We start from the raw sequence: 13,428 nt of genomic DNA on the forward strand, positions 1-13,428 counted from the left end.
CCCACCTCCACACCCCCACCAACTCCGCCCCCCACCAACTCCACCTCTCCGCTCCCCTCCCCCTTCTCCCAGTCAGAGCCTGGGTTCACAAGAACTGCCCCAGATACTATCCTGATTTGGATTCCTCTTGTTGGACTATTAGAACAGCCTCTTTCTAAATCTACCTGGCTCTACTCTCCACCCTCTGCAACTAATCCAGAACAGGGCTACGAGACTTGTCCTTGGCCTCAAGCCCTGGGATTGTATCTCTCCAGCTCTGAAATCTCTCCATTGGCTCCCAGTGGATGCAAGGATTAAATTCAAAACCCTCTGCTCTGCATTATCCACAAGGCTTTCTGGGGCCTGGGCCCAAAATCCCTTCAGCTATCCCTCTGCAAATACCTCCTCTCTTGAGCTCTTCGCTTCTCTACCTCTAACTCCCTCACGGTCAGTCGTTTTACAAAGAAACTCGGTAGATCTCGGCCTTCGGCTGGGGCCTCCCTCTGCAACAGCCTCCCTGCCACTCTAAAACTTGAGAACCATCTCCAGTTCCTGAAGCACCTCAAGACATTCCTCTTCTGCCTTCGTTCCCCCTCTCCCCTGCTGATCTGGTCTCTCTTGGCACCGTGCACCTGGCCACCCTCTGTCCTGCGGGCCCAGGTACCTGCTCACCCACCACCCTCCCCCATACTGCCTCCAGGCCACCCCTTGCACTGGGGTCTGTATCTGTTACCATACAGCAACCCCCTTTTTCTTCCTGCACTTACCAGACCTACCCTGTCTGCTGCCTTAAACCTAGCACTTGTAAATTGCTGGCTGAACTACCACAGTTTGTTGCCTTTATCATTTATTATTTATTGTTATTTATCTGATTCGCCTCTGCTTCGCACTTTCCACTTCTCCCCCCTTCCATGCACTTTTCCCCTCTCCCTCTCCCATGCATTTGCACGTTCTCAATGTCACTGGGCCTAGTAAGATCGCTGTTTTGTTCTCTGTTCTCCTCCCTTGCCTTGTCGCGCTCTGAAACACTTCAGAGCAGTGTCACAGAGAAATCCTTTAGATTTCTCATAAGGTTTAAATACCTTTTCTTGGGTGTACTACCGTTCCCAAGAAAAGTAAAGTGACACTGATTACTTACCTTTTCTCTTTGTAGGTCCAGCACACCCTATCTTAAGTGGAGTGTTTGGGGGCTAATTAGTAGCCCCTTCCCCTACTTACTCATGTAAAAAATGTATTACCTTCACTACTTTAAATGGCTGGTAGCAGTGGTTTAATTTTCCTACCATTGCGCTTTTCTACCGCTGGCTCAATCCTCAGCTGCATTATAGCACACATGGGTGACCATTTTGTCAAAAAGGGCCCCAGTCTTCTTTTTTCGCCATTTTCTGTTTGTGAGGTCTTTCTTGGGTTTTACTCTGCACACCAAACCAGGTTTGTTCGTTTTGCCTTTGGCTGGCTTCAGTCCTGGAACAGTGTGTCTGGAAGGGCAGGAAGTGAGAAAGGTTCCCAAAACTCCCCCATCCTTTGTCTTTAGGAATGCTTGATGTATCCAGTAATGATTGGCTGGCTGGCCTTGCAGGACAGTCACCCTGCTGTTTGAGTGACAGCTAGGCTGTGCATGAATGGGAGAAACCTGCTTAAAAGGTGAGGGTTTTGGGACTGAAGACAGTCGACCACTGGGAAGAACAACCTAAGAAACCATGAACAAAGCTTGCTGCATCCTCCTGGACCTTTCAATTGCCCGGTGAAGACCTACTGCGTGCTGAAACGTCTTTCTGATCGACAAGAGAAGCTCTGGAAGGGACGACTTCTTCCTTCCCTTGAGTTAGGGCGACCAACTAACCCAGAGACACTCCACTGGACCAGCTTCCCCACGCAGGGGCCGACAGGCACGGCAGGACCTGGAAGCGGATAAAAGGGAGAACGGGAAAGTGAATGTGTGCATGTTTGTGCTTACGTGTTGGCGTTTAATGGTGGGGTGGAGAAGGGGTTGTCTTGGGAGGAGAGAGAAGCAGCGGGAGCTGAGGCAGGGGGGGTTTTGGGGGAGTGAAACCCCATGATTTTTAGCAAATGGGGCAAGAGGGTGGGGTAAGAAATTTCCTTTTTTCTATTTTTGTAGGCTGGTGTAAATTGGGCAAAAAAAAAAATCTGTCTTTTGGTTAGGTGCCCTACAAAAAAATACGTAAGTAAAAATACAAATCGAAAAAAATGACATATAACCAAAAACGGCGATGGGGGCAGATGGGAAAACAAGAACTATCCGAATAGGCCTCGAGACATTCAGACTGTGCAAATGCAGTAACAGGAAGTGCGGGGGGGGGGGGGGCAGATCAGGGCGAAGGGATGGGAGAGGGGTTGAGGGAGAAGTGCAGGAACCAGGGGGCCCAAGGGGCTGGGCAAGTGCTCAGGGAAAGCGGGGATGGGGTTGGACCAGACTCAGTAGGGTAGTAGGGTGGTGGGGGTGGGGGAGTGCCCGAGGGCAAGTGCTGGTAAGTGGTCGAAGGAGGGACTGGCCCCAGTAAGGCTCATAAGGGATACAGGCAACCCGACGTAGCGGCAGGTGAACACTAGCAGGAGAGAGGAAAGGAGGAGGGGAAAAGGAGGGTCTTGAACAAGCTGTCACCAAACAAACCATCCCTCGCTGGATAATGCCATGCATTTCAGAATGCTATACATTGGCTGGCAAAGATCTGCCCAATGGTTTGAGAGGGCATTTCACCTGAGGAGTGACTACTTCTTCAGCTCTTAAAAGGGGGGTGCCGTACGAGACATATGTAATGCAGCAACTTGGTCCTCTTTGCACACTTTCATCAAACACTATTGTCTGGACTCTATGTCAGGTCACGAGGCAAGATTTAGCAAGGCTATATTTCACACCTGTGCAGCAATAGCCACATTGGCATGAATGTGGACTGGGTCCAGACAGACCGAGCCCCCACACCTGGCCACACAGAGAGGAAGGACAAAATGGGGTAGTTCCTAAAGATTTTAGGAACTCCCGTCCCCTGCACACTGTCTAGTATCTGTGAAACAGATCAATAATTTCTTATTTTCTTGTGTGTATAACCAATTTCATAACATACAGTACAATCAGTAGTTCAGTTGTTGCGGCAGTGTAAGTAAATACCCACCTCACACAATTTATATAAGCAAAATCAGAGTATTTATTGTACAATATTTTTAGGCCCGATGCGTTGCGAGTATACACTCTTCTTCAGGGGCAAAATCATTTCACAAATTTCTAAAAAAGATAAAAAAGGGTACATCTTAGTATGTCTACATTTATATTTACATTCATTATAAGCATTGTATGTTCAGTGCAAACATCCATCATTTTCTGAATAAATCATGATCCATATACAATGTAAGAGATAACTCAATTAATGTCCAGTATGTCCATCTAATTTTGGAAAACTAATGATTTCAGTCAGCTAATCCTAAAAAGGGATAACTTGTAAGAGGGTCCTCGTGAAGCCTCTTAAGCCATTCAAGTCAGTAATTAGAGACAACCTAATCGATTATGAAGTTATAAAGGGTACAGAGGTAAGCTGTGGAATTAACATAACAAAGGAGGAGAAATGTATAGGATGTCACTTACCAACTATGGTGAAGTCATAGTTGTAGTGTAGTAACAAGTGATTCAAGAAGGCGGAGGCTTTGGAGAAATCACGTCTCCATGCTAAATAAATAATAAAAGACATGTGAATTGAACCAAACTGCAAACATTGAAGTTAACAGTAAAAAGAATCTACACTTATATCTGATTCTAGAAAGGTCCCTGCCAATGATTCGCTGGAGCTCTTGGTTGCTATTCAAGACGAGTAAGGTCAGATTATCTGCCGAGGGTAAGTCAAAAAAACAGGTATAAGAACAAGTATGAACGAAGTGTAGAGCCCAGAAGGGAGAGTGAACGTGCTGGCAAGTGTGTCCAAGGTAACTTACTTGCTAAGGTACAGGATTTCCTGCGAAGGAACCATTGTCAATCTCATCCAGTCAATGGAGGATGTGGCTCAGTCACGATGAGCCTTCTTAAATACCTAGCCAAAGGATGACGTAGAATGAGACGCGCACGGTGGAGTAAACCGTGCATGCATGTAGTGAGGATTCAAGATGATTGGAAAACGTCATGGGTCTGACGACACGGGATGCCAGCGTCAGAATATAATGTAAACAGTCAAGCCGCGCATGTGCGGAATGTGTTACAAAATAGAATGTCAACAATAGCGAAGACGCATACTTATATAGAAGTAAATAAATGAATAAGAAGCATAAACATGCCAACAAGAGGTGAGATTGGTAAATAAGAGATAGATCAACGTCATGGATCTCAGAAACTTAGAAAGCATGCATAAACAAATACAATTAAAACCTCATTATACAACTTCTACAACATGAAGAATACATCTTCTGTTAACCCACATGTTAACATATGTTTATAGAAATATACATCAAACCAAGAACGGTGTACCTATAGCACTACCTTTTCAAATCCTAATATGCCATACAGGACATCCACTACATCTACTATTGCCACAAATTTGGGTAATACATTCACATATAGTGAAACCATTCTAATCAGCGATCTATTGGCTAAGGGCAACCATAATTAAACATAGGAACTCTTGAAAAAATAAAGGAGACCTATTGTGGTCCTATAGAGGGCTGTGGAAACTATTGAATGTGGTTAGATGGAGGCTGTATATTTCATAAGTAAGGGCCCAAGTAACAGTCCTCGTTCATGCCAAGGAGGGTGGAGGGATTGGGAGGGGAGGGGGGGGGGCGAGTGAGTCAAGGCAATGTATCCAGAAGAGTTCTCTCTGTGATAGTAGTTTTTGTAGGTCACCTCCTCTGGGGAGTGGGTGTACTACCTTCAGTACCACCATTCTCATTTGCGCCACTGTATGTTGGTGATCTCTAAAATGTCTGTATACAGGGGATTTGATATTTTTGGTGCGAATATTAGACTTGTGCTCCATCGTTCTTTGGCCTTTCTGGTAGACTTCCCAACATAGTATTTCCCACAGGGATAGCGCAGAGCATAAATTACATTTTTGGAATCACAAGCTGCAAATTGTCTCAATGGAATTTTCTTCCCGGTGTTACCATGTCGAACAATGGACATTGAGTTCTCTTACATTGTATATGGATCATGATTTATTCAGAAGATGATGGATGTTTGCACTGAACATACAATGCTTATAATGAATGTAATTATAAATGTAGACATACTAAGATGTCCCCTTTTTTAGAAATTTGTGAAATATGATTTTGCCCCTGAAGAAGAGTATACTCGCAACGCATCGGGCCTAAAAATATTGTACAATAAATACTCTGATTTTGCTTTATATAAATTGTGTGAGCTGGGTATTTACTTACACTGCCGCATCAACTGAACTACTGATTGTACTGTATGTTATGAAATTAGTTATACACAAAAAAATAAGTAATTATTGATCTGTTTCACAGATACTAGACAGTGTGCAGGGGACGGGAGTTCCTAAAATCTTTAGGAACTACCACATTTTGTCCTTCCATTTTTCCAACCTAGTTACCAAGGTTGAGCTTCTTCTCCCCCGCACCTCAAATAATTCTTTAAAGGTTACTTTAAACCATTTCTTTGTTAAATTCTTTTCTAAAATACTAGTATGCCTTGATGTGTTTTCGCTTATCCACACAGAGGAAACCACTTTGTCTGGGAAAGCAGGAGGTAGGCCCAGAAAAGGGCTTTACACATATGGCAATTCCAGACTTGAGAGGGCACATCTATATTAGAGTGTATGGTACTCTAAATGGCATTATGCAGTAAAATACAAAAGTGCACATGAGAAAAATCAAAAACTCAGTCAAAAAGCATCTGCTGCCATCAGCCCAACCTGGACACATTGTGCAAGCAACAGTAATGTTGCAAAAGATAAACAGCACCACAAAGTATCCCTAACACACTTAACAGCAAGTCAATATGTGCAGTTTAAAAACTGCAAGAATTCTGCTCAGGGAGACAGGCTCTCCCAGTTCTGATAGTCTTAGAGACTGATCAATAGCTCCAGAAAAAGTGCGTAAAAGCAAGGCGAGTAAGATTTAGGGTTTACTTGCCTACAAAAAGTGAGGACGGGTGCAGGTGAAGACAATAGCAAAAAGAGGAAGTCCTATTGAACTCTATGGGATGAACCAGCAAATAAAATCTTTCCTAACAGCATGTATTACAAATAACTAGACCTTTCCAGTTAGAATACCCAGCCCGATTTCTCCAAATGACAATGCATTACTTACCGTAAAAGCATTTCTGATGGTTGTATCTGCTTAGATTCACATGCTGTGCATAGATCCGACATCCAGTGGTCACTGCGGAGTATTGCATTTTGTTTTTCGTAGTCTAAAAGGGACGTCGACAAGGCGTTTCTGAAATACTATCCCTATAGTGACGTGCGTTGTACCCACAATCCCTCACGCGTCGAGGTCCCTCTGTTTGTATTTTTCTGCCCTGAGGGAGCCTTCTAGACGTGAGTGAGTACAGAAAAGAGAGATATAAAAGGAAGTCTATGTTCCTTCCATCCGAGCGGGAAGGAAGGGTGGGCGCATGTGAATCTAAGCAGATACAACCATCAGAAATGCTTTTACGGTAAGTAATGCATTGTCTTCTTATGTTTGTTAATCTGCTTAGAATCACATGCTGTGCATAGACTAGCGAGCAGTACCCGGAGTTGGCGGTGGGTTATGAGAAGGAACAGTAGAGAAAAGATGTCTTAATACTGCCGGCCCCACCTGGGAGTCAGATCTCGAGTGTGCATCTAGACAGTAGTGTTTTGTAAAGGTGTGCACAGAACTCCAGGTAGCCGCTTTGCAGATGGACTCAAGGGGAACATTTGCAATGAATGCTATGGACGCCCCCGTGCCTCGAGTAGAGTGTGCTCTTCGCTGAAAGGGCAGTTCTCTCTTAGCAAGAGTATAGCAGAGAGTGATGCATTGAACAATCCATCTAGAAATAGTGGACTTTGAAACTGCATCCCCTTCTCTTCCTGCTGCCACCGAGACGAAGAACTGATTAGTCTTCCTCAGTGGTCTGGTTCTTTCCATGTAGAACATGACCGCTCTGCGCACATCTAGTGTGTGCAGAGTTTTTTCTCCCAAGTTGGAAGGATTTTGAAAGAACGTTGGCAGTTCTATAGACTGGTTTACGTGGAATTTCGAGATGAATTTCGGAGCAAACCTTGGGTGCGTGCGTAGAACCACCTTATCTCTGTGAACTGTAACAAAGGGGTCTAGAACAGAAAGAGCCTGAAGTTCACTTACTCTCCTGATGGAGGTGATAGCTATTAAAAAAGCAGTCTTAAGAGTGAGGTCTTTAAGAGATGCTTTGTGCATGGGTTCGAATGGTGAGCCCATGAGTCTGGTAAGTACCACGTTAAGGTCCCATCCGGGAGCTGGGTCAGCTATCGGGGGGTGTATTCTCTTTACTCCCTCCATGAAGGCCTTTAGAACAGGGATCTTCCACCACGACACCTTGAGTTGGGAAGTGGTGTATGCAGAAAGTGCCGCTAGGTGGACTTTAATGGAATTGAACACTAGACCTGAATCCAATAAGTGGGTCAGGTATAGAACAATATGTGTGGGAGAGCAGTCAATCGGGTTGATGCTTTTTCCTCTGCACCAGATGACAAATCTCTTCCACTTGCTAGAATAGCAGTGGCGAGTGTTAGGTTTTCTGGCTTCCCTGAGGATGTCCATGCATCTCTGCGGGAGCTGTAGGTGTCGGAATTCTATGATCTCAGGAGCCAAGCTGCTAAGTTCATGTTCTGGGGGCATGGATGCAGAGTCCTGCCCTTGTCTTGTGACAGCATGTTGTACGGGCAGGGGAGTTTCACTGGGGGAGATAGAGACATCTCCATCAAGTGAGCGAACCATGGCTGTCGGGCCCACATTGGGGCCACCAGTATCATGGTCACTTGTTCCTGGTGCATCTTGTGCACCACCTTGTTGAGAAAGGGAGTCGGGGGAAAAGCGTAAACAAATTTCCCTGACCATTGCATCGACAGACCGTTCCCCTTGGATTGGTTCTGGGGGTACCTGGAGGCGTAACTTAGGCATTGTGAGTTCTCCAGGGTTGCGAATAGGTCTATTTCTGGGAATCCCCATTGTGTGAAGACGTCGAAGACAATGTCTTCGTGCAGTCGCCATTCGTACTCTTCGGGCAGGGGGAAATCTCTGCTGAGTTTGTCTGCCAGCAGATTGAGTTCCCCTGGTACATGTTGTGAAGTAGGAACATGTTTTGTTTGAGAGCCCACTTCCATATATTTTGGGCCAGTTTGGACAGTCCTGGAGAGTGGGTGCCCCCCTGCTTGTTGATGTAGTACATGGCTGTGGTGCTGTCTGTAAGGACCAACACAGTCTTGCCTTGTAGGTGTTCCTGGAAGGCTTTTAGCGCCTTGAACACAGCTAATAGCTCCAGTAGATTTATGTGTTTGGATGCTACGTTCGGAGTCCACACTCCGTGAGCAGTCCGATGGGATAGGTGAGCCCCCCATCATGTGAGGGATGCGTCTGTGGTTAGAGTGGCTTCCGCCGCGGGTATGGCAAAGGGTTTCCCTTTTTCCAGGTTTTCCTTTGTCCACCACCGTAGCGAGAGAACCAAGGCCTGCGAGACCACCACTAGAACGTCCCATAGTCCGCTGGCCTGACACCACTGGCTGCTGAGCCACTCTTGCATAGGGCGCATGCGCAGGCGCGCGTGAGGTACCAAATAAATACATGACGCCATCATGCCTAGCAAGCGCATTGCTTTGCGTACCGTCACCTCTCGACCGGTCACATATTGAGGGATCTGAAACAGCATGTTTTGGACCCTCTCGTTGGAGGGGAAGACTAGGCCGTCCTTTGTTTGAATTAAGAGCCCCTAGGAATTGTTTGATTTGGCTGGGGTCTAGGCTGGACTTCTTTTCGTTGATGGAGAAGCCCAACTGGAACAAAAGGTCTACAGTCTTTTGGGTATTGGAGAAGCATGTTTCGTAAGAATCCCCTGTTATGAGCCAGTCGTCGAGGTAAGGGTAAACTGGGATAGACAACCTGCGCAGGTGGGCCGCTGCCACTGCCAGTACCTTCGTGAATACCCTTGGTGCTGATGCTATGCCGAAGGGTAGCACTCTGAACTGGTAGTGTTTGCCCTCTATCATGAACCTGAGGTATCTTCTGTGCGCTGGCAACATTAAAATATGAAAGTATGCATCTTTCATGTCCAATGTTGTCATGTAATCTTCCTGTGATAGCAGTGGGATCACTCCTGTAAGGTCACCATACGAAACTTCTGGGGTTTGATAAACTTGTTCGCTGGGCGCAGATCTAATACAGGGCGCATGGTTAGATCCTTTTTGGGTACAAGGAAGTACACTGAATAAATACCTTCCGTTACCTGAGATAGAGGCACAACCTCTATGCCTCCTTTTTCCAGCAGTTGTTGTACTTCTTGGAGAAGGATGGCAAGGTGTTCATGCGTCGTCCCCTCGGGGGTCTGTATGTTGGCGAACTGTTGAATTCGATGCAGTATCCGTGGGCTACGGTGGAAAGTACCCAGCGGTCTGACGTTATTCCCTCCCATGCTGGAAGAAAGGATGTTAACCGGCCCCCGACCGGTGTTGCATGGGAGGGGACGCGAATCTTCACGTCACTTGGTGTTGTTGGGGGCTTGGGAGCCTCTGGGGGTGGACCCCCGACCTCTCCCTTTGCCCCGGCGCTGGCCTCTTTGGCTGTACTGCCCACTGTTGGTCTGGTAATTGGTGGCAGGGTACTGTTGCTGCTGATTCTGCTGTTGGCGTTGGCCACGAAAAAAGCGTTTGTTGCCATAGCCATGTCTGGTAGTGGGCTTAGAGATCTGGTCAAGAGTTTTGATAGTATCGAACTCTTTTTTAGCCATCTCCAGAGCCTCATCCACCGCTTTCCCGAAGAGGTTTGAGTCTTCAACATGTTTATTTATTAAAGACGCCTGTGTCTCCGGTTTGAAACCTGAGTTGCGCAGCCATACATGGCGTTTTAGGAGTATTCCCTGAACCAGGGAACGTCCCGCTGTCTCTGCAGCATCCAGAGAGTTCTTTACAATACTCTGGTTGACCTGGGTTCCTTCGCCAATAGTTGATAGCAGGCGTGTACCTAGTGGTTCCGGCGCTTCTTCGGTGTCTTTGCGCAGTTTGGCCCACTGCGCGTCCGCGTAGCTAGCTAGCAAAGAATTGTTGTTCGCAATTCTTGCCGAAAAGGCAGCCGAGGATGTGACTCTCTTTGCAAGGGCATATAACCTCTTGCCCTCCTTGTCAGGTGGTGCCTCGCTGGTGGACAGCGGCACCCCTGCCCTCTTCCTTGTATTAGTTACTACAAGGGAATCCGGAATGGAAAGTCCCCTGATGTACAGTGGGTCTGAGGGTGAAGGAGTGAAAAGTTTTTCAATTCTTGGATTAACTCCTCTGATTAGTGCGGGTGTGGATAGCGAAGGGATGATTCTTCTCTTCACTGAAGCGAGGAGGGGAATGGTCTGGCTGACTGGGGGTTTCTCCTTAATTACTCTTTCCACAAAGTCTATTTCAGGAGAGATCTCCCCAGTGTCCAGTTCGAAATGTGCTGCTGCTCTGCGCAACAGGGCATTGAATGTGGGCTGATCGTCAATGGGAGACGTGTTTCTAACAGGTGAATTGTCAGGAGGATTTAGGTTCAGGACATCAGTGTCCGAATATACTGATGGGGATTGCCAGGGATGAGAAGGTCCTTCTTCTGGATTTTCTCCGAAGCCTTCTCCTACCATGTTTGGGCTGTCTTCCAGACCTTCCTCCTGGTTCTGTCCCTCTTCATCGTCCACAAATTCATCCTCCTCCTCCAAGTATTGTTCCTCACCAGTGAGGTCATACACATTATGGAAGTCTGAGGCTGTGTCCTACTGGGGATTGACTAGTCTCGGATATTTGGCCCTGGGGTCCTCCTGAGGCCCTTCTCTTGTTCTCTTGGGAGTGGGAGGGTTCTGGGTCTTCATAAACCTCTCCATTCTCTCCATGCAGAGATGGAGCCTTTCCATGGTTTCATGGGGTACCCCTGAGCGGTCTAGCGGGGGAAAATTAGTGTCATCTAGCTGAAAACGACTCGACCTCTCCCATAACGTCGAGGAAAGTGTCCCGTCGCCTTCCGAAAAGCCTTCCGGTGTGCTGGGGGTCCCCCCGACTGAAGGGGGTAGTCCCTGTCTTTCTTCGGGCTTTTTCGGCGTGTCTTTCGACCTCTGCGCAGCGCTCGACGTGTCTTTCGGCGTACGCTTCTGGGCGTCGGCTACAACGATCCTCGCCAAGCTCTCTGTGACTCGTTTGTCAGCGGAGGGCTGTGGTTTCGACGTTACGGGTGTCGATCGTTCTACGGCGGCGTGGGCTCTCTGCTGGTGCGCGCCGGCCGATGGTTTGGGGGCGGCGCCCTTATTTGCCGAAAGCCCAGTCGCGGCTGCGGTTGCGAGGGGGGCTTCGAACCTGAACGGTCCGAGGAGACCGCCGGTGGAACTTGCGTCTCCTTGGGCGCTGATGCTTTCTTCGTCTTTGACGAAGAAGAGCTATGGGTTGTGTGCTTATGTGTGGTATCGTGTGCGTCAGTGTCGCTGGGGTGTTCATCCCCATAAGCAGGGCGTGAGCCGAGCCCGTCGGGGCCGGGGACAGACGACGAAGAGCGCGAGCGCTCTTTAGAGGGGTGTACGACTTCCGTAGCGGAGGTCGTGTTATCACTTTCCTCGTCACTGTCGGTGGTAGCAGCGGCGGGTGAAGAATCGGCCTTCAACATAGCGTAGGCCGCCCACCTCTTGACCCTACGGTCTTTTAGAGTCTTTGGCTTCAGAAGTCGACAAGCCGTGCAACCCTCCTCTTTGTGATCGAGGGGCAAGCAGCGGTTACACCGTGAATGCTTGTCCTTCCAAGTAAACTTGCCCTTGCAAAGTGGGCAAAACCTAAAGGGTGTCCTCTCCATAGCCGAGGCAATAAATCGTGATAACGACCCCAAGGGAAAGGAAGGGGAAAAGGAAAGGCATTCTCAGAAAAGAACCAGAGATGTCCCACGACCCCACTCTCCCTACTGTATTTGGCCTGCGAGGCCAGGCCACGTGTTCGGCAACGCCGAAGGATCTCCTCCGCTCGTCCCCTCCGTCGAAGATCTTGCTCGGCGGAGACAGCTTCACAACTGCGTCGAGGGAGGGATCAATATGTTATATATTAAATAGGAAAACGACCAAAGGTCGAGGAGATGGAATCTGCATGGTGCGCGCTATAAGACTACAAGACAACATAACACCAAACCTTTTGATACAGATCTTTAATACTTTAGACCCAACAAGGAAGGAAACCACAACTTTGTGGCTATAACAGCAATCTTTTGCATCACACATCATAATTTGTGGGAGGGCTTCTGGCCACAGCCATTAGCCACATACTCAACAGAATAGAAACATTGAGGGCCCCATAGGGCTAAATGTTGACTTACCAAGTGTCCAAATGTTCGTAGAGCCATCTCTGACCCAATTTCTTCTCCCATTGCTATCAAGGCAATCCCAAGCACAGCTACACCCTAGGAGCACAAAACAGAATGTGAAACTATAAGTTAAAAAGATGATAAATACAGGTCTCATGTTGTGCATATACGTATTTAGAACCTCAACTGCATCTGCTACTGAGTGCCCAACCCAGGTTTCAGCAATTTATCCTATTGATTGAGAAAGACATGTATTACTTGAGGTAAAAGCATTTCTGATGATTGTATCTGCTTAGATTCACATGCTGTGCATATAGTCTGACATCCAGTGGTCACTGCAGAGCATTGCATCTTGTCTTTCGAGAAACGAAAGGGGACGTCGACATGGGCGTGACACTATCCCTGTCGTGACGTGTAGTGTACCCAAAATCCCTCACGAGTAGAGGTCCCTCGGATTGTATTTTTTCTGCCGTGAGGGAGCCCTGTGACCATTGTGAGCGAGTACAGAAAGACAGAAGACAGACGTCTATGTTCTTTCCATCCGAGCGGGGAGGAAGGGTGGGCGCATTTGAATCTAAGCAGATACAATCATCAGAAATGCTTTTACAGTAAGTAATGCATGTCTTCAGATGCGTGTTAATCTGCTTAGAATCACAGATAGACTAGCGAGCAGTACCCAGAGTTGGAGGTGGGTTGTGAGAAGGAACAGTAGTGAAAAGATGTCTTGGTACTGCTTAGCCCACGTGAGAATCAGATTTAGAATGAGTGTCTAGGCAATAGTGTTTTGTAAAAGTGTGTACAGAACTCCAGGTTGCCGCTTTGCAAATGGACTCAAGTGGAACATTTGCAATGAATGCTATGGAAGCCCCAGTGAGTGCCTCGAGTAGAATGTTCTCTAGGCTTGAAGGGCAGTTCTCTCTAAGCAAGAGAGAAACTCAGTGTGATGCATTTGACAATCCACCTAGAGATAGTGGATTTGGA

At 47.3% G+C, this 13,428-nt stretch overlaps 1 protein-coding gene across 1 annotated transcript in view; it reads right to left on the bottom strand.

The window, feature by feature from the left end:
* The window catches only part of PSMD2 (proteasome 26S subunit ubiquitin receptor, non-ATPase 2), a 674,802-nt gene that overhangs the window by 204,624 nt on the left and 456,750 nt on the right, over nt 1-13,428 (bottom strand). Inside the window, exon 16 of the mRNA XM_069618807.1 lies at nt 12,460-12,543. Coding sequence (XP_069474908.1) covers nt 12,460-12,543 — 84 coding nt within the window. The remainder of the gene's footprint in view (nt 1-12,459; nt 12,544-13,428) is intronic.

The sequence above is a fragment of the Ambystoma mexicanum genome, chromosome 10 (assembly GCF_040938575.1).
Source record: "Ambystoma mexicanum isolate Mex_15411 chromosome 10, UKY_AmexF1_1, whole genome shotgun sequence".
In the NCBI taxonomy this organism is placed as follows: domain Eukaryota; kingdom Metazoa; phylum Chordata; class Amphibia; order Caudata; family Ambystomatidae; genus Ambystoma; species Ambystoma mexicanum.